The sequence below is a fragment of the Hemitrygon akajei genome, chromosome 22, assembly GCF_048418815.1.
Source record: "Hemitrygon akajei chromosome 22, sHemAka1.3, whole genome shotgun sequence".
Classification (NCBI taxonomy): Eukaryota; Metazoa; Chordata; class Chondrichthyes; order Myliobatiformes; family Dasyatidae; genus Hemitrygon; species Hemitrygon akajei.
The window spans coordinates 18,693,536-18,715,388 of NC_133145.1; the positions used below are offsets into that span (position 1 = coordinate 18,693,536).

The 21,853-nt window shown below is 39.8% G+C and overlaps 1 protein-coding gene across 5 annotated transcripts in view; it reads right to left on the minus strand.

Moving 5' to 3' along the window:
- The window catches only part of LOC140714546 (uncharacterized), a 441,169-nt gene that overhangs the window by 294,930 nt on the left and 124,386 nt on the right, over nt 1–21,853 (minus strand). For all 5 annotated transcript variants that reach the window (XM_073025825.1, XM_073025824.1, XM_073025827.1 and 2 more), the window contains one exon: nt 9,263–9,414. In XM_073025825.1, the coding sequence (XP_072881926.1) occupies nt 9,263–9,414 (152 nt within the window). The remainder of the gene's footprint in view (nt 1–9,262; nt 9,415–21,853) is intronic.

Consider the following 21,853-nt stretch of genomic DNA (forward strand, 5'->3'; position numbering starts at 1 on the left):
TTACTATACAACCTGATAGCAAAGCCAAGAATTAAGCCCAATTCACATAGTATATGATGTCCAGAAATTACATAAATTTTATAATTCAGGAAAATTTGTAGCTGCTTTATAGAAATTATGCCAAGTGAATGTGACTGAATTTATTGAAAAAAAATCTATGTCCAGAATAGGGTGACATCTATGCACATAAACAAATTTGGTGTGTATTTCAATAGGCCTCTGACACATGCAACCTGAAAAAGTTAATTGTAAAACTATCACCCATTGTTTCTTCCTTACTATACTCCAGGCCACAGGCCTCTTTGATGGTATTTTGATAATATTAAATAAATCTTGAAAATACTGAACATACGACTCCTGGCAAAGATTTGAGCAAGGTTTTGAACAGTATCATCCAGCAGCAACAGTGTTTGCAACTTTCTTTAAGAAATGTAACATCTCAAAACAATTCCTGGCCTATGATCAAAGTGGAGGAGCAGTATTGGGGATGATACTAAAAACTTTAACACCATCCATGAGCAGACAGGAGCCATACAAAAACAGCCAAAGTAGCATCCCACCTATCAGCCACCATGGGGCCCATCTGTGGAAGAACCTACAGTTTCCAAACTAGACATATCAGCCACCTTAAAACCTACAAAATCAGAGAGCAAGCAAGCATTCTCTATTCTGATAGACAGCCTATTGAGAAAAATTGTCTTTCAATTAATTTTGGAGCCAATAGGTACTTTTATTAATAAGCAACACACACAAAATGCTGGTGGAACACAGCAGGCCAGGCAGCATCTATAAGGAGAAGCACTTTTGACGTTTCGGGTCAAGACCCTTCGTCAGGACAAACTGAAAGGAAAGATAGTAAGAGATTTGAAAGTAGGAGGGGGAGGGAAAATGTGAAATGATAGGAGAAGACCGGAGGGATGGGGTGAAGCTGAGAGCTGGAAAGGTGATTGGCAAAAGGGATACAGAGCTGGAGAAGGGAAAGGATCATGGGACGGGAGGCCAGGGAGAAAGAAAGGGGGAGGGGTGCACCAGAGGGAGACGGAAAACAGGCAGAAAAAGAGAAAAAAAAGGAGGGGGGAAATCTAAATATATCAGGGATGGGGTAAGAAGGGGAGGAGGGGCATTAACAGAAGTTAGAGGTCAATGTTCATGTCATCAGGTTGGAGGCTACCCAGATGGTATATAAGGTGTTGTTCCTCCAACCTGAGTGTGGCTTCATCTTGACAGTAGAGGAGGCCATTGATGGACATATCAGAATGGGAATGGGACGTGGAATTAAAATGTGTGGCCACTGGTAGATCCTGCTTTCTCTGGTGGACAAAGCACAGGTGTTCAGCGAAACTGTCTCCCAGTCTGCGTCTGGTCTCACCAATATATAAAAGGCCACACTGGGAGCACCAGACACAGTATACCACACCAGCCGACTCACAGGTGAAGTGTCGCCTCACCTGGAAGGGCTGTCTGGGGCCCTGAATGGTGGTGAGGGAGGAAGTGTAAGGGCAGGTGGAGCACTTGTTCCGCTTACAAGGATAAGTGCCAGGTGGGAGATCGGTGGGAAGGGATGGGGGGAACGAATGGACAAGGGAGTCGCGTAGGGAGCGATCCCTGTGGAAAGCAGAAAGAGGGGGGCAGGGAATGATGTGCTTGGTAGTGGGATCCCATTGGAGATGGCGAAAGTTACGGAGAATTATACGTTGGACCCGGAGGCTGGAGGGGTGGTAGGTGAGGACAAGGGGAATCCTATCCCAAGTGGGGTGGTGGGCAGATTGGGTGAGGGCAGATGTGCGGGAAAAGGGAAAGATGCATTTGAGAGCAGAGTTGATGGTGGAAAAAGGGAAACCCATTTGTTTACAAAAGGAAGACATCTCCTTCGTCCTGGAATGAAAAGCCTCATCCTGAGAGCAGATGCGGCTTCCCTGCTTCCAAAAATGCTTGAATAGCAGAAAACCAAAGAACTGTGGTTATAGAAATTGAAAGAACAAATGAAAATATGAAAACCAAAACAGAGAACAAGGCAAAATGTGAGAGAGTCAGAGAGAAACTTAAAGAGCACAAGAAATCTGTAAAAGTAAACATGCTCAATTTAAATATAAAGGCATGAATTTACATAGAAACATAGAAAACATACAGCACAATACAGGCTCTTCGCTCACAAAGCTGTGCCAAACATATCCCTATCTTAGAATTACCTAGGCTTTACTCATAGCCCTCTATTTTTCTAACCTCCATGTAGCCATCCAGGAGTTTCTTAAAAGACCCTATCATTTCCACCTCCACCACCGGCAGCCCAATCCATGCACTCACCACTCTCTGCATACCCCTGACATCTCCTGTGTACCTACTACTTCCAAGCACCTTAAAACTCGTGCTAGCCAATTCAGCCCTGGGGAAAAGCCTCAAACTATCCATACAATCAATGCCTCTCATTATCTTGTACACCTCTATCAAATCACCTCTCATGCTCCGTTGCTCCAAGGAGAAACTGCTGAGTTCACTCAACCTATTCTTATAAGGCATGCTCCCCAATCCAGGCAAAATCCTTGTAAATCTCCTCTGCACCCTTTCTATAGTTTCCACATCCTTCCTGTAATGAGGCAACCAGAATTGAGCACAGTACTCCAAGTGGGGTCAAACCAGGGTCCTATAAAGCTGCAACACTAACTCTCAGCTCTTAAACTCAATCTCACGATTGATGAGGGCCAATGCACCATATGCCTTCTTAACTACAGCATAGTAGCTCTGAGTGTCCTATGGACTCGGACCCCAAGTTCCCTCTGATCCTCCACACTGCCAAGAGTCTTACCATTACTACTATATTCTGCCATCATATTTGACCTACCAAAATGAACCACTTCACACTTATCTGGGTTGAACTCCATCTGCCACTTTTCAGCCCAGTATTGCATCCTATCAATGTCCTGTTGTAACCTCTGACATCTCCACACTATCTACAACACCTTTGTTTCATCAGCAAATTTTCTAACCCAATTCTCCACTTCCTCATCCAGGTCATTTATAAAAATCACGAAGAGTAGGGGTCCCAGAACAGATCCCTGAGGCACACCACTGGTCTCCAACCTCCATGCAGAATATGACCCCTCTACAACCACTCTTTGCCTTCTGTGGGCTAGCCAGTTCTGGATCCACAAAGCAATGTCCCCTTGGATCCCATACCTCCTTATTTTCTCAATAAGCCTTGCATGGGATACCTTATCAAATACCTTGCTAAAACCCATATACATTACATCCACAGCTCTACCTTCATCAATGTGTTTAGTCACATCCTCAAAAAAAAATTCAATTATGCTGATAATGCATAACCTGCCTTTGACAAAGCCATGCTGACTATTCCTAATCATATTATGCCTCTCCAAATGTTCATAAATCTTGCCCCTCAGGATCTTCTCCATCAACTTACCAACCACTGAAGAAAGACTCACTGGCCTATAATTTCCTGAGGTATCTCTGCTCCCTTTCTTGAATAAGGGACCAACATCTGCAACCCTCCAGAACCTCTCCTGTCCTCATTGATAATGCAAGGATCTTTGCCAGAGGCTCAGCAATCTCCTCCCTTGCTTCCCACAGTGGCCTAGGGTACACCCCATCCAGTCCTGATGACTTATCCAACTTGATGCTTTCCAAAAGCTCCAGCACATCCTCTTTCTTAATATCTACATTCTCAAGCTTTTCAGTCCACTGCAAGTCATCCCTACAATCGCCAAGATCCTTATCTATAGTGAATACTGAAGTAAAGTATTCATTAAGTACCTCCGCTATTTCCTCTGGTTCCATACACATTTTTCCACTGTCACACTTGATTGGTCGTATTCTCTCACGTCTTATCTCCTTGCTCTTCATATACTTGTAGAATGCCTTGGGGTTTTCCTTAATCCTATCCACTAAGGCCTTCTCATGGCCCCTTCTAGCTCCCCTAATTTCATTCTTAAGCTCCTTCCTGCAAGCCTTATAATCTTTTAGATTCATATCATTAGCTAGTTTTTTGAACCTTTCGTAAGCTCTTCTTTTCTTCTTGACAAGATTTACAACAGCCTTTGTGCACCACGGATCTTGTACCGTACCATCCTTTCCATGTCTCATTGGAACATACCTACTCAGAACGCCACACGAATATCCCCTGAACATTTGCCACATTCCTTCAGTATGCTTCTCTGAGACCATCTGTTTTTCCAATCTATGCTTCCAAGTTCCTGCCTGATAGCCTCATTGCTCCCCTTACTCCAATTAAACAGTTTCCCTAACATTTAAAATAGTTGATTTAGAAAGAGCTTAACTAAGAGACAAAAATGCTTCTGCAATATATCAAATGATTCTAGATGACGATTGAAAAGTTAGTTCAAGTTGCATTAATCAGTCACTACCTGAAATGCCAGGTGTCACAAATGGTATGATCTAACTAACAGCAACTTGACATCAGTTTTGATGCCATTCACCTTTTACCACTCTGCAATAATATCTAACCATTTAAAGATTGTTTTCATCTAAACGATAAAACCTGTAAAAATACAAGGACTACGAGAATATGTAGGCTATATGCTGAACTTAAAAATTATGGTTACTGTAATCTATGATCTTAACAGTATTTCCTACACAATCCATAGCTCTTTTTCTGCAAATCTATCTCAACCATGAACAAACATCTACTGATTCCTAGGATGGTGAATTTCAAAAGGCCACAGCCTTCTAGCAGAAGTTAAACACAAGAGTCTGCAACATGTGGAAATCCTGAAGATACAGAAAATGTTGGAGGAACTCAGTAAGCTAAGCAGCATCTATAGAGGGGGAATAAACAGTCAGTATTTCAGGCTCAGATCCTTCATCAGGACTGGAAAGGAAGGAGGCAGATACAAGAGTAAGAAGTTAGGGGGAGGAGAATGAGTATAAGCTGGCAGGTGATAGGTGAGACCAAATGAAGGGGATGTGGGTTTGTGGCGAAAGGTTGATGAAGTATGAAACTGAGAGGGGATAGGTAGAAGAGGTGAAGAGCTAAAGGATGAGGAATCTGATAGGAGAGGAAAGTAGACCGTGGAAGAAAGGGAAGGAGGTGGTTAACCAAAGGGAACTAATGGGCAGGTAAGCCGAACAGAGGGATGCAAGACTAACCAAAATGGGAAATGGAAAGAGAGAAGAGGAAGGGAAAAGAAATTACCTAAACTTGGAGTCATCGATGCTCATGCCATTAGGTTGGAGGCTGCCAAGACAGAATGAGGTGTTGTTCCTCAACCCGAGTTTAGCCTCATCATAGCAAAAAAGTCTATGGACAGATATGTCGGAATGGGAATTCGAACTGAACTGGTAAGCAGCCTTTTGCAACTGACAGTGTGAAGGTGCTCAACAAAGCAGTCCCTCCCCAAACAACATCCGGTCACAGTGATGTGAGCAGGCCACATCGGGAGCTCCAGATACAATAGATGACCCCCAACAGAGTCACAGGTTAAGTGTTTCCTCACCTGGAAGGACTATTTGGGACCCTGAATGGTGGTGAGGGAGGTGGTGTATGGACAGATGCATCATTGCATCATTTTGTTGACTGTTTATTCCCCTCCATAGATGTGACTTGATATTTGCAGAATATCTTGTGTTTATGATTCAAGGTAAGCATCACTTGTCTTGAATGAACATACCAAAACTGTAAATTGCATTCTCAAAGCTCTGCATAGTTATTAGTCAAGTTTCCCTACTCTTCCACTTCACCTTCCTTGCAGTTAAGGCCAAAATTACATGTGTTGTTGATTTTCTGTATATCCTTTCTCTGCTGTATACCTTGTTCAGTCTGAACATCAACACTAATTGAATAATAAATCTTTTATTCAATCCTTCCCAGAGTGAACACTCATATTTCCTCTCAGTGTATTCTAAATTTTTTGATTACTCAATTTGCCTGTATTCCTTTGCAGACTTTTTTGGTTCTACTTGCAATCTGCACCTTCAAATGTTGAAACATTAGTCAGTCCTATCATCTGAAGTATTATTGAGAGACAGTACAAAGCCAAGGTCTCAGATATCTCAATATGAAAATGGAAACACAAAAATTATCTATTTATCCCCACCATCTTTTCTGTTTGTTGACCATACTCTACCTAAACCGATATGTATTTCCCTTAATACCATAAGCGCTTATTACATGCAGTCATTATTTATGGGGTACCTTAATAATTGCCTTTAGGAATTTAATTTCAGGCAACATGGAGACAATTGAGAAAGGTGGTGAATGCAGGACTGAAGGTGCTGTATTTGAATGCATAAGGAATATGAATAAATGAAGATGAGCTTATTGCACAGATAGAAAGTGGCAGGCATGAAACTGTGGGCATGACAGAGTTGTGGTTGAAAAATCATAGCTGGGAGCTTAACAGCCAATGATAAATGCTCAATGGTCACTTTATTAGGTACACCTGCTTCTAAATGTAAATATCCATCATGTGGCAGCCAACCCATACACAAAAGCATACAGATATGGTCAAGAGGTTTTGCTGTTGTTCAGAATCTTGTTGCTCAAACATCAGAATAGGGAAGAAATGTGGTATAGATGACTTTGACTGTGGAATGATTGCTGGTGCCAGGTGTGGTGGTTTGAGTATCTTAGAAACAGCTCATCTCCTAGGATTTTTATATAAGACAGTCTAGAATTTAGAGAATCATGTGAAAAACAAAAAAAAAATCTATTAAGTGGCAGTTCTGTGGGCAAAACCTCCTTGCTAATGAGAAATCAGAGGAGAATGGCCAGACTGTTCAAGCTGACAAGAAGGCGTCAATAACTCATATGGCTATGTTACAACAGAAGTATGCAGAAGAGCATCTCTGAATGCACAGTACATCAAACCTTGAAGTGGATGGGCTTCAGCAGCAGAAGACCATGAATATACACTCAGTGGTCACTTCTTGTGCGCCACAGTTCCTGAGATGACATTAGGCACTTAGCAAGGCCCAATAAAATGTTAGGTTTAAGCACAGTAGCCATTGTGTGACGGGGCCAGTGTGAAAGTGGGGAATTCGGGCTCTGGCTCATAGAGGCTTCAGCGAGGAGAGGCAAAGGGTAGACTTGTCTCATTTAATTATTCTTTCTTCCTTTCTTATTGCATACTGAGAGCAGTGGAGATACCAGGCTGTTTAGTGGAATGCTAGGAGGCAGGAAGACCTCCAGTGGCCCTGGCAACTATACCTTCAAGAAGTGCATCCAGCTGCAACTTCTTTCAGACCATATTAAGGAACTGGAGCTGGAACAGGGTGAACTCCAGATTATTCTGGAGGCTGAGAGGTTGTCTGACAAGACTTACAGGGAGGTAGTTACAGCTGAGGAGCGGGACACACATAACTGGGCAACTATCAGGAGAGGAAAAGGGGATAAGTATCCAGTAGAGAGTTCCCATGTGGTAGTTCCCCTCAACAACAGGTATACTGCTTAGGATATTGTTGGGGGGAATGACCTGGCAGAGGAAACCCTCAGCTGTTAGGTCTCTGGCACAGGGTCTGGCTCTGTGGCTCAAAAGGGAAGATGTATTGATAGGGGTTTCAATGGTTTGGGGAACAGACAGGAGGTTCTGAGAACAAGATTCCCAGATGGTATCACAAGTGAATCTGCAGATGCTGGAAATAAATAAAAAACACAAAATGCTGGCAGAACTCAGCAGGCTAGACAGCATCTATGGGAGGAGGTAGTGACGACGTTTCGGGCCGAAACCCTTCATCAGGAGTAAAGTAACATGGGATTCCCAGATGGTATGGTGCCTCCCAGGTGCCAGAGTCAGAACATCTCAGATGGAGTCCACCAGCATCCTTAAGTGGGAGGAGACCAGACAGAGGAAGTGGTCCACATTGGTACTAACTACATAAGTATGAAGGGTGATAAGGTCCTGCAGAGCGAGTTCAGAGAGTTAGGCCCCAAGTTAAAGGACAGGACCTCAAGGGTCGTGATCTCCGAGTTGCTATCCATGCCACGTGCTGGTGAAGCTAAAATAGGAAGATCATACAGTTTAACATATGGCTAAGGAGATGGTGTAGGAAGGAGGGTGAGCTTCAGATTTTTTAGATCATTGGGAAGGTGAGACTTGTACAATGGGGGTAGTCTGCACCTGAACTGGAAGGGAACTAATATCCTTGCAAGAAGGTCTGCCTGTGCTGCACGGGAAAAGGCTTAAACTAGAGTTGCAGGGGGACAGGAAATAGAGTGCCAGAGCAGGCAGTGGAGTGGTTTGCAAACAGCCTCCTTGCTTATTCCCTCCTTCTCTATCTTTTCTAAGATCTAAACCCTGGAACATTAAGCATCCTATCCTATCCATTTCTGAACCAAGATTCTGAAATGCCCATGCATCATTCTCTAAGTTCATTATTCTTACCCTTTATACTCCTAACATTAAAACACACTTCAATCTGATCCTTTCATTGTGTCTATGACTTTATACCTTTCATCCTTCTTACAGACTTACCAGTCATGAAGTCTACCTTTCTCTCAATTCTCAACTTAACGGCCTGGTGCTCTTTTGGCCTGGCCTGCCAAACCAGTTTAAACCCTTCCAAGCAGCATTAGGATATTGGTTTCCCTCAAGTTAAGGAGCAACCTGTACAATCTCTTGTACAGATCACCCCTGCCCAAGAAGGGGTTTCAATGAGCCAATAACCTGAAACCTTGCCCACTGACCATCTCCTCAGCTACACATTCATCTGTTCTATTCTCTTATTCTTAGGAAATGGCACTGACAGTAATCATAATTTACTACATCAAGACCCTAGTTTTCAGCCTCCTTCTTAGCTCCCTATACTCACTGTGCAGAACCGCATTCCACTTTCTACCTATGTTGTTGGTGCTAATGTGCACTGTGACCTCTGGCTATGCACCCTATCCTTCAGAAATGTTCGCTAGTTACATCGAGACATCCTTGACCCTAACACCAGGCTTTGCTCTGGTTGGTTGTTTGCCCCCTTCCCGCTGCCCAAACCAGCATCCCCAGCAATATATCTGTTACTGAGTGGAATGGCCACAGGAAGACTCTAAAATTTCCTAGTGTCCTTAAACTTTATGACCACTTTCTTCTAACTTAATGAATTCATAGTCACAAGTTTTGAGTATTTTCTGTATTTATTTCAGATTTCAACATTGGCAGCATGCGTGCTTTTCAATTATATTTGCACAATACTGAACATAAGTAATATTTCAATGCAGATGTGTCAGTTAAACATCAGAAGCTGAAAGATTATATTCAATGAAATACAAAATTGAAATGAAAGATAGAACATTTTGACTCACCCATTAATTATTTCTTTAGATTCTCCACGAATGAAAAATTCACGTTCTGGGGTTACAATGCAGAGTGCATTCTTCTGACCAGTTTTAGGTTCAGCATCAATGACATCAGTACATTGATTCATGTTGACTGTTCCTTGTGGCAGGGTGCTTGGCTGAAAGATAAGTGATCAGATTATAATTAATATCAAAAGAAACTGACATACACAATGCAACATCCCTTCTGATAGAAATACTATAATTTAGTAGTATATTAGACGAGAAGGTGCAGAGGTGTAAAATTTTGTACAAAACAGGAAAAAAATAGAATTAAAGTAATCTAATTATTGCACTACTCCCCTCTCCGATAATGTCTGTGTGGCCAGATTCTGCTCGAAATCCATCTACAAGTTTGCAGATAATACCACAGTAGTGGGCTGAATCTCAAATAAGTCAGAGTTTAGGAAGGAGATTAAGAAAGTTTAGTAACCTGGTGTCATTTCAACAATCTTTCCCTCAGTATCAGCAAAACAGAAGAGCTGGTCACTGACTTTAGGAAGGGGGTGGTGTCTTAATTGACAGTGCTGAGGTTGAGAAGATTGAGACTTTCCAGTTGCTAAGAGTAAAAATCACCAATAACCTGTTCTGATGCAAACACAAAGTTGCCACAGCCAAGAAAGCTCACTAACGCCTCTACTTGCTCAGAAGGCTGAAGAAATTTGGCACATCTCCGTCAACACTTAGCAATTTTTATTGATGCATAAGGGTTTGGTATGGCAATTACACTGCATCTGATAGCAAAAAATTGCAAAAAACTCAGCACATCATGGAAACCAGACTTCTCTCCATTAACTGTGTATCTTTCTTACTGCCTCAGTAAAACAGTCAGCACAATCAAAGACCCTATCCAACCCAGACATTCCCCTCATCTCCCCTCTCCCCATAAAGGCAGACAATACCCAATCCTAACATGATGCATCACCTGACTTAACAACAGCTTCTATCCAGCTGTTACAAGAATACTGAATCTTCCCTAGTACGGGAAGATGGAGTCTTGACCTCAATCTACCATATTTTGATCCTGCATTTATTATTTACTTGCACTGCAATCTATAGTTGTTGCACTTGATTCTGCATCTGTTATTGTTTTACTTCGTACTACCTCAATGCACTGTGGATCAGTATGAACAGTATTCAAGACAAATTTTTCACTATACATATGACAATAACAAAGCAACTCTAATTATCACAGATGGTAAACAAAACTATGGTAAACTCTGCTGATTCTGTTCTCAGGATGGGACTTTTTATTCTAGAACATCTGAGATGTTCTCCTCCTTTAATGTTTTCCTTTTGAATAATTTTTTAGACTTATATTGTAAATTGTTAAATACAGACAGTTCTACTGCACAGAAGGCACCTGCAACTTCTAGCAGCCTAGAGAATTGCTAACCAAAGCTTTAAAATGAAAAGCCATGTCTTGGCGTGGGATGTACAGGACAAATTAAGGAGGTGGGACCCAGACCCAAGAGCAAGGAATAAGCCGAGGTTTGAACAAATTAACAGCGGGATTGAATTGGCAATGCTAGGTATGGACTAAATCGAGGCAGAACGTCCCTGGCCTGAGAGTGTATCAAAGCAACAGGGCCCAGACCTGAAAACGATGAAGAACCCACTGTTTGGCCAACTTAAGTGTCAGGCCAGACCGAAAAGGTTAGGGTGTCGGGGGTGAAAGTGAGGGCAGGCCAATGTTCATCTGTGCTGAACTGAAGCTGTGGCCTGCAACTAACGGGCTCCTGGAAACGTGGTTGTGGACTCACTTTTGTGAACTTCAATTCTGAATATCATTTGCTTTTTGATTTTTTTCTGCACATTTGGGTATTTCACAGTTCTTTTTTTAAAGTAGATCCTATCGGGTTTGTTTTGTGGCTGTCTGTATGGAGACAAATCTCAAGGTTGTATCCAGTACACCTACTTTGAAAATAGAAGTACTTTTGAAACAGCTGAACAAACAAGACCACTTCACTGGTCATCTATGCTCCGTCTGCCAGAAGAAGTGGGATCTCCCAATGGCCACCCATTTTAATTCCACTATCCATTCCCATTCCAATATGTCCATCCATGCCCTCCTCCACTGTTGGGATAAGGCCACACTTTGGTTGGAGGAACAACACCTTGTATTCCGTTAGATAGCCTCCAACCCGATGGCATGAATATTGATTTCTCAAACTTCTGGTAATGCCCCCCAACACCTCCTTCTCCAATTCCCATCCCATATTTCTACTCTCACCTCATCTCACCAATCAGTTTCCCAGATCTTTACTTCATCCCTTCCCCCCTCCAGGTGGTTCTCTCCCTCCTCCCCTACATTTTAAATCTACTCCTCAGCTTTTGTTCTCCAGTCCTGCAGAAGGGTTTCAGCCCAAAACATCGAATGTACTTTTTTTTCCCCCATAGATGCTGCCTGGCCTGCTGAGTTCCTCCAGCATTGTGTGTGTGTGTTGTTTGAAACAGCAGAAACAGGTCCACTCCAGACACCATCTTCCTGACCCTACACTCATCTCTGGAGTATCTGTATAATAAAAACAACTACATTAGACTATTGCTCCCCCTTCAATACCATTCCTGTTCTCCTGCATTTCTTCACAAGGGGCATTAGCTGTGGAAATCATCTGACACTTGACAAAAGAATTGTCCAATAGTTGCACAGGTGACCCAGGTGAGGTGGTGTTTCCCCAAATTTGTACAGTGATATAAAATAACCTGGAAATAGTCACTACTGTGTTTTACAATTGGGGGGGGGGGGGGGGGGAAGAAGAGGAATCTTAGACCTGTTTCTCAATGCCTCTCTGCAACTGAAACCTTGACATCCTGACCAACAAAACAGAAATAGCAAGGATAGACACCAACACCTCTGCCATCAACTGCACTGGTGCCCCATAAGGCTGTGTCCTCAGTCCCATACTCTATGTCCTATATACTTGTGTCTGCATGGCCAGATTCTGCTCTAACTCCATCTGCAAGCTTGCAGATGATACCACTCTAGTGAGCCAGATTCCAAATAATGAGAGTACAGAAAGGAGACAGAGCCTAGTGGCATGGTGTTAAGACAACGTTTCCCTCTGGGCCAGCAAAGCAAAAGAGCAGGTCATTGACTTCAGAAAGTATACATATCAATGCTGCTGAGACTGACATGACTGAGAGCTTACGTTCTTGGTGTAAACATCACCAGTAGCTTGCCATGACCAAGAACGCACATCAGAAAGCTGAGAAATTCAGCATGTCCCCATTGACCCTAATTTTTATTGATGCACCATTGAAAAATTCTATTGAGATGCAACATGGTTTTGTATGCCAACTAATCTGCTCAAGAAAGCAAGAAATTGCAGAGAACTGGGGACACAGCAGAGTCTATAATGAAAACCAGCCTCCCCTCCTTAGGTTCTGACTACACCTCACTGCCTCAGAAAAGCAGTGACTAACCTACCTTGGTCATTCTCTCTTCCCTTCCTTTGGGCAGAAGATAAAGTTTAATAACATGCTCAAGAATAGTTTCTATTCTGCTTTTGTAAGGCTTTTGAAAGGATCTCTTGCACATTAAAGATGAACTATTGCCTTTACAATCTACCTGTCATGGTCCTTACATGTTGCTGTCTACATGCAAAATATTTTCTCCGTAATATTCTGCACAGTTTTTGCTTTACCTTTGTAGTACCACAAAGTAACTGTACTTTGAAATTATCTGTATGGATGGGCTGTAAAACTAAGTTTTCCACTGCATCTCAATACATATGTGAGAGTAATAATAAAACTTAATGGTCAACTTATTCCTGCTCAAAATGAAACTGCTCAATAATTTGGATCTCATGTACAAGGATTCAAAACTATGCAACACATGAGAAAATATGATTTGAGAATTCACTCTTCCATCTGTACAAAAATCTTCAAAGCACAGGATGCCCAAATAACAACTTAGAAATATGATAAATGCAACTCCAGCAGGCAGGCAATGCCATATATTTTCATCCTTATAAATTAAATACTACCACATCATAAAGCACATCTTTGCCTATGTATAAACTAAAAATTTAGTCTATTATTTAAATAAGCAGTTGTATTAAGGATTACAATGTACTACACAGAATTATATTTTTAAATAGACATTGAATCCAATAGAAAATTGCAAAGGTATGAAATTTAAATCATTTTATTGCAGTATAGCATGAAATACAAATATTTTCCACTTTCATGCCTCAACCAGTTTAAACAGAGAATATAGAACAGTACGGCACAGAAACAAGTCCTTCGGCCCATAATGTTGTGCTGAACCAATTAAATTAGTAATCAAGCAGAAAACTAAAATAATTCACTCTGCCTACACAATGTCCATATTCTTCCATTTTTGTCATATTTGTGTATGCTCTAAATGTCTCAAAAATCTCCACTCTACCATCAGCTAGCACTTTGTAAAAAAAAACATGGCCGCTCACATCTCCTTTAAAATTACTCCCTCTCACCGTAAATGCATGCCTTCTGGTATTAGGCATTTCAACCTTGAGAAAAAGATAATGTGTGTCTATTCTATCTATGTCTCTCAATCTTATAAACCTCTGTATCTGCCCTCCACTACTCTAGAGAATACCCCCAAGTTTGTGCAACTTCTCATTATATCACATGCCCTCTAATCAAGGCAGTATTCTGGCAAACTTCTGCATTTTCTCCAAAACTTCAACATTATTCCTATAAAGAGGCAACCAGTACTGTATGCAATAGTCCAGATGCAGCCTAACTAGAATTTTATAAAGCTGCAACACAGCTTCCTGACTTTTAAACAATGCCTCAACTAAAAAGGCAAGCATGCCATATGCCTTCTTAACTACCACATCAATGTGTGTAGCCACTTTCAGGAAGTTATGCATTTTAGACCCCAAGATCCTTCTGTTCATCAACACTCATAAGGGTCTTGCCCTTAAGTGTCCTGTCTCGTTACATTTGACTTACCAAGATGCAACATTTCATATTAGGCCAGATTAAACTCCATCTGCATTTCTCCACCCATTTCTACAACTGTATCCCGCTGCATTTTTTGATAGTCTTCTATGCTATCAGTCAACTTTGTATCATCTGCAAACTTACTAACCTACCCACTGACATTTTCATCAGATCATTTACCTACATCAGAGGTCCCAGTGCACATCCCTGTGAACCACCACCCTTGATGTTCTATGGGCAAGCTAGTTCTGAATTCAAATGGCCAATTCACCATGGATCCTATGTCTCTGTCTCAGTGGTCGATGTCAGAATTTCTTTCAAGAGGATGAACGCTCGAAAAGCATCAGACACTGATGGTACATCTGGTGGGGCTCTGAAAACCTGTGCCTACCAACTAGCAGGACTTTTCAAGGACATCCTCAATCTCTCACTATTATACTAATGCCCAAGAAAAGCAGGATGAGCTGCGTAAACTACTATCGCCTAGTGGTACTTATCTACTGTGATGAGGTTGGTCATGACAAGAATCAACTCCTGCTTAAGCAAGGAACTGAACCCACTGCAGTTTGCCTACTGTAGCCACAATAGGTCTACACAGGATACAATTTCACTGATTCTCCACTTGGCCTTGGATCACCTAGACAATTGCAATACCTACATCAGGCTGTTGTTTATTGATTACAGCTCAGCATTCAGCACAATCATACCCTTAGTTTTAATCAACAAGCTCTAGAATCTGGGCCTCTATACCTGTACTTTCCTCTGCAACTGGATCCTCGACTTCATTGAGAAACCATAGTCAATGCGGATTGAAAATAACGTCTCCTCCTCGCTGACAATCAATACTGGCACACCTCAAAGATGCATGCTTAGCCAACTGCTCTGCTCTCTCTACACCAATGATTCTATGGCTAGGCACAGCTCAAACACCATCTGTAAATTTGCCAACACAACTATTGTTGGCAGCATTTCAGATGGTGGTGAGGTGTACAAGAACAAGATAGAGCAGCTGATTAAATGGTTTTGCAACAACAACCTTGCACTCAACGTCAATAAGACCAAGGAATTGACTGTGGACTTCAGGAAGAGGAGTCGAGGCCAAACACACCAGCCCTCATCAAGGAATCAGAATTGTTAAGGGTGAGCAGGTTCAAGTTTCTGGGTGTCAACATCTCTGAAGATCTATCCTGGGCCCAGCATATTCATGCAATTACAAAGAAGGCATGACAGTAGCTATATTTCATTAGGAGTTTAAGGAGACTTGGTATGGGAGAGCCCTGTTGGCAGCAGATGGAGTAACATAGTTTTAGATTGCTTCTACCCTACTTACTTTATTGTCTCCTACCAGTTTTTTTAAAAACCTTATTACACTTTAATACTGTTCTACTATGGCTGGGAAAAGAACAAAATGTTTTGCAAAAGAAAGAGAAACAGAAGATGAATCCCCAGTCACTTTGGATTCTATCAGTGACTTCCTTAAACGGCAAAAATAGGAATTTTCTGAGGAGTTTCAACATCTTAATGGCAAATTGGATACAATCCAACGAACTTTAACTGAGCATGAGAACCGAATTCAGGAAAATACTGTGATTATGAATTTGAAATAAGGTTTCAATAAGCTTACGTTTTGGTTGTTCATATACTTCTTTATTATATCCCTTTTTGAGGCTTTATTTTAATATAGTTTTCTTTGAATTTGTTTAAATTGACCCTTTTATATTTTTGAATATTGAGTTACTTGTCTTTTTATGTTGTGTCTTGGTAGGGACATAATTTGACCTTGAAAGATCAGAGTTTCTATCAACAGGATTCTTTGGGGAGGGAACTTAGTTCTTAGCTTGCTGACTGCCTATTGGTCAGCCTTTGGGTGGGGGAGGGGCTAGGGCCTATTTCTTTCTGGGAGCTGTGTTGGGTTGATTATATGATTGCCTGTTTGACTACCTTACCTTACGATTTGCTTTCCAGTCTTAATAACTTAGGGCCAGATCTTTTAATTACATGACGATTTGTATTTAAAATGGTTTGAAATATTTAGTTTGAATGTGAAAGGGCTGAATCACCCCATTAAACGGAACAAAGTGTTTGCTTATACTAAAAAATTAAAAGCACCCATTATTTTCTTACAAGAAACACACATACGCAGCTGTAATAGCTTACGTTTTTTTACTCGGTGGAAGCGTATGCAATTTCATTCTTCGTTTAATGCAAAATCACGTAGAGTTTTGATTTTTATAAAAAATACAGTTTCCTTTGTTCAGCATAAAGCTGTTTCGGATCCTAATGGTCAATTTGTTATTGTATCAGGGAGTTTAGACAGTAAATTGATTGTTTTTGTTGATGTATATGCCCCCAATGTAGTTGATCCAAGATTTTTTGAACGTCTGTTTTCTTTTTTTGCCAGATTTGTGTACTCACTCTCTTGTAATGGGAGGAGATTTTAACTGCTGATTAGATCCAGTATTAGATCGCTCACCTGTTAAACCAGCCACACTCAATAAATCAGCTTTGTTTATCCAATCTTTTTTTAACTAAATATGGTATAGTAGATGCCTGGTGTTTTCTTCATCCGACAGACAGGGAGTATCCTTTTTTCTCTCACGTTCATCATTCTTATACCAGGATTGATTTTTTTAAAAATTGATAGTCAAATGATTCCATTGATTCAATCGATCGAATATAAAGAGATTGCTATTTCTGATCACTCTCCTGTACTTTTATCTCTAAATCTTCCTGGTCCTATCCCTATGAGTAGATTTTGGCGATTTAATTTAACTCCGCTATCCAAGGAGAACTTTTTAAAATTTATGACGAATCAAATTACTCTTTTTTTTTGGAAGAAAATATGCTGGAAGAGACATCTAGTCTTATTATATGTGATACTTTTAAAGCATATATAACCATATAACAATTACAACACAGAAACAGACCATCTCGGCTCTTCTAGTCCGTACCGAACACTTACTCTCACCTAGTCCCACCTACCTGCACTCAGTCCGTAACCATCCATTCCTTTCCTGTCCATATACCTATCCAATTTTTTTTTAAATGACAAAATTGAACCTGCCTCTACCACTTCTACGGGAAGCTCATTCCACACAGCTACCACTCTCTGAGTAAAGAAGATCTCCTCGTGTTACCCCTAAACTTTTGCCCCTTAACTCTCAACTCATGTCCTCAAAATATGTCAACTCATATATCCGGGGTCAAATTAATTTCTTATATTGCAAACATCATTAAAAAAGCTAATAAAGAGAGAAATGAATTAGCTAATCAGTTAAAACAACTGGATCATAAATATGCATTGGTACCCAATCCTGAAACATATAAGAGACCGTATTGAAACCAAAACTAAATATGATCTCCTTTTAACGTATCCAATTGAAAGCCAGCTTTTAAAAGATAGAAATCAATTTTATATTCACAGAGATAAAACTGGTAAGCTACTGGCTGACCAATTGAAGCTATTAATAGCCAAGCGGCAAATTAAAGAAATACGTAAAGTTAATGGGGATATGACAACTGGCCACTTTGAAATTAATGACACTTTCAGGGAATTTTATTCCAAATTGTATAGTTCTGATTCTGTTAATGATAATATTGTAATGAATATTTTTTTAGATCCATTAAATATTCCAAATCTTTCGATAGACGATCGTAGGCAATTGGATCAACCCATTTCCCAGGAGGAAATTGCTCAGGCTATTCGAGAATTGAATTCTGGGAAATCCCCAGGACCTGATGGATTCTCTGGAGAGTTTTATAAGGCTTTTTCCTCCTTGCTTATACCACATTTATGTTCTACCCTTACAGATTCCTTCAAAGTAGGAAGATTACCAGTGTTTTCACGAAGCTTCCATTTCGTTTATTCTCAAAAATAAGAATCCTACCGAATGCTCTTCATATAGACCTATCTCTTTACTCAATTTTGATACTAAAATTTTATCTAAACTGTTGGCTCACAGACTTGAAAGTATTATATCTTCTATAGTTTTGGATGATCAGACAGGATTTATTAAAAATTGATATTCCCATTTTAATATACGGTATTTGTTAAATGTTATGCATTCTCTGTCTAAGGAAATATCGGAATGTGTGACATTTTTGGATGCGGAGAAGGCCACTGACAGAGTTGAATGGAATTATCTTTTTACATCCTTAGAAAAATTTAATTTTGGACCTAATTTAATTCATTGGATTAAGTTACTTTATTTATTTCCCTCGACTTGGGTTCTTACTAGTCTTCAGAATTTTAAACCCTTTAAACTCCAACGTGGAACTAGACAAAGTCGTCCTTTGAGCCCTCTGCTTTTTGATTTGGCGTTAGAACCCTTAGCAATTGCTTTTCAAGAGTTGAAAAAGATTACTGGTATTTTAAGGAGAAGTACTATTCATAAGGTGTCGCTCTATGCTGATGATTTATTGCTTTTTATATCTAATGTTACAACCTCTTTGCCATTTGTGTTCCGTTTACTAATTTTAGTCAGTTCTTAGCATATAAATTAAATTTACATAAGTGAACGGTTTCATTTAAATAATTTAATATCAACTGATATTAACCTTCCTTTTAAAATTTTAAGAAAACAATTTACATATTTAGGAGTAACAATTACTAAGAATAAACACTTCCTAATTGGTCGCCTCTCTCTATCACTGATTGGCCGAATTAATTTTATTAAAATGAATATCTTACCTAGATTTATACACATTTTTCAAGTTGTACCTGTTTTTATTCCCAAGTCTTTTTTTGACTCTTTGGATTCAATTCTTTCTTTCTATATATGGAAGAATAAAAAACCTTGAATAAATAAAGCTCGCCTTCAAAAAGCCAAACAGACTGGAGGCTTTGCCTTAGCCAATTTTAGATTATATTATTGGGCAGTTAATATACGAAATATTATGTTCTGAATATATTACATTAACCATGAGAACGGCCCTATATGGGTTTCTTTAGAAGTCAACTCTTAATGAAATTTTCTGTTATTTCTTTACTTGGATCCTCGCTTCCTTTATCTTTAAATAAACTAACTGACAATGTGGTGGTCAAACATACTTTGAGGATTTGGTTACAGTTTAGAAAACATTTTGGTTTATTGAGATTCTCCCTCTCGAGTCCCATTTTTTCTAATTGTTTTTTTAAACCATCTTTAATTGACCTATCTAAAGAATGGGATAGACTGTTTTCAAACTTTATTCATTTTATCAAACGTTTTCAGGAACTGTTTGATGGAGGGAATCTCACTTCTTTTGTGCTACTTTTAACGAAATTTAACCTTTCCAATACTCACTTTTTTCGATACTTACAGATTAGAGATTTTTTAAGATCTCAACTACATACATTTCTTACAAGTCCAGATAGGATAGATACAATTTTTAATCTGAAACCCTTTGACAACAGTTCAATATCTTACATTTGCGGTCTGCTGTTGGGACTGAAAAAGGCCTCTTTGGATAAAAATTAAAGGAGACCGGGAAAAGGATTTAAAGATTTTCATATTTGAAGAGAGCTGGAAGAGTATTTTAAAATTAATTCTTCATCATTATGTGCTCATCATTCTTTATTACAATTCAAAGTGGTACATAGAGTTCATATGTCTAAAGACAAGCTCTCTCGTTTCTATGCAGATATTTCCCCCTACTGTGATAGATGCACTAATGGAGTGGCCACACAAATTCATATGTTTTGGACATGTCTGAGCCTTGAAAAATTTTGGAATGATGTATTTCAAATTTTTCCTGTACTTTTCAATGTTAGTTTTAAGCCCAATCCCTTGACTGCCATGTTTGGTATTGCTGAGGATAGTATTACAAAACTGAAGCCATTTAATTTGCCGGTATTGGCCTTTATGTCTCTTATGGCCAAGAGGGCGATCTTGCTCAAGTGGAAAGAGGCTGCCTCACCCACTCATGCTCAATGGCTATCTGAAACTATGTTGTGCCTTGATCTAGTGAAGATTCGTTGTTCGATTTCTGATTCTAAATATAATTTTCTAATGTTATGGGGACCCTTTCTAAGTTATTTTCATAATTTTTGAACTGTTATTAAAGTATGGATCTAAGCCATTATTATAATATTATATGGCAAGGTATTTTTTTCTCTTTTTTTCTACCAACCAGCTCATTTTGGTAGTGCGGGTAGATTTTTTAAATAAAATACAATTCTATTTTATTTCATTTCATAATTCAATCTTTTTTTCTACATGATTGATTTGGAATATGGGATACTGTGATCACATTACTGCCATTTAAATGTAATTCATATTACTTGCATTCCTATGAATTTTGTATTTGTATTCATGCAATTTATATATTAATAAAAATATTGAAAGAGATAGGAGACTTGGTATGTCACCAAATAAATTCACAAATTTCTACTGATGCACTGTGGAGAACATTCTAACTGGTTGCATCATCATCTGGTATTGAGGGGCCACTGCATAGGATTGGAAACTGCTGCAGAAAATTGTGAACTCAGCCAGCTCCATCATGGGCACTAGCCTCCCCAACACACGAGGACAACATCAAAAGGTGATGCCTCAAAAAGATGGCATCCATCAGTAAGGACCCCCATCAGCCTGGACATGCCATTTCTCATTGCTGCGATCTAGGTGGTGGTACAGGAGCCTGAAAACATACACTCAATATTTCAGGAACAGTTTTTCCCATCCACCATGAATCCATAAACACTACCTCATTATTTTCTCCCCCCCCCCCCCACCCCCCCGCCCATCTCCTTCCCTGCATCTGTGTGTGTCTGTGTGGCCCAGGATAGATATACACACACGTATACACTCTTTGTATAGTAAGTTAATTTGTTATTATACATTGTAACATACTGCTGCCACGAACAAAAATTTTGATGACATATGCCAGTGGTATTAAGCCCAATTCTAATTCTTAATTTTCTAGATGAGCCTCCCTTGAGGGACCTTGTCAAATGCTTTACTAAAATCCATGTAAATAACATCCACAGCTCTACCTTCATTAATCAACCATGTCAAAAAATTCATTCAGTTAGTAAGACACAACCTGCCCTGCACAAAGCCATGCTGGCTCTCCTTAATTAGGCCATGGTTTTACAAATGTTCATAAATACCATCGCTAAGAATGCCTTCCAGTAACTTCCCAACCACTGGTGAGAGTCTATAGTTTTCAAGATTATCCCTGGTCCCCTACTTAAATAATGGAATAATATAGTGTTTTTAAAAAGAGTGTGTAAAATTTAAATGATTTAGTTGGCTTCTTTGCATAATTTTGCAAGTACCGTAGATTCCGGACTACAGAGCGCACCTGATTAAAAGCCGCTGGCTCTAATTTTAGAAATAAAATCAATTTTTTAATTGTAAAGGCCGCACCGGATTTTAGGCCGCACCGGATTTTAGGCCGCACCGGATTTTCGGCCGCAGGTGTCCCACGTTGTAATATGAGATATTTACACAGAAAGATATTACACGTGAGGATTTTTTTAACTTTTAATTAAATCCATATGGTAACAAAAACAAATACATATTGCAAATGCTTTTTTTCGAACCGTGCCCGTAACGCGGCTACTTTTAAATATACGTTGCGTATACTTCTTTACTGAACAACATTCCAATATCTCCTAACGACTGGTAAAAAATATAT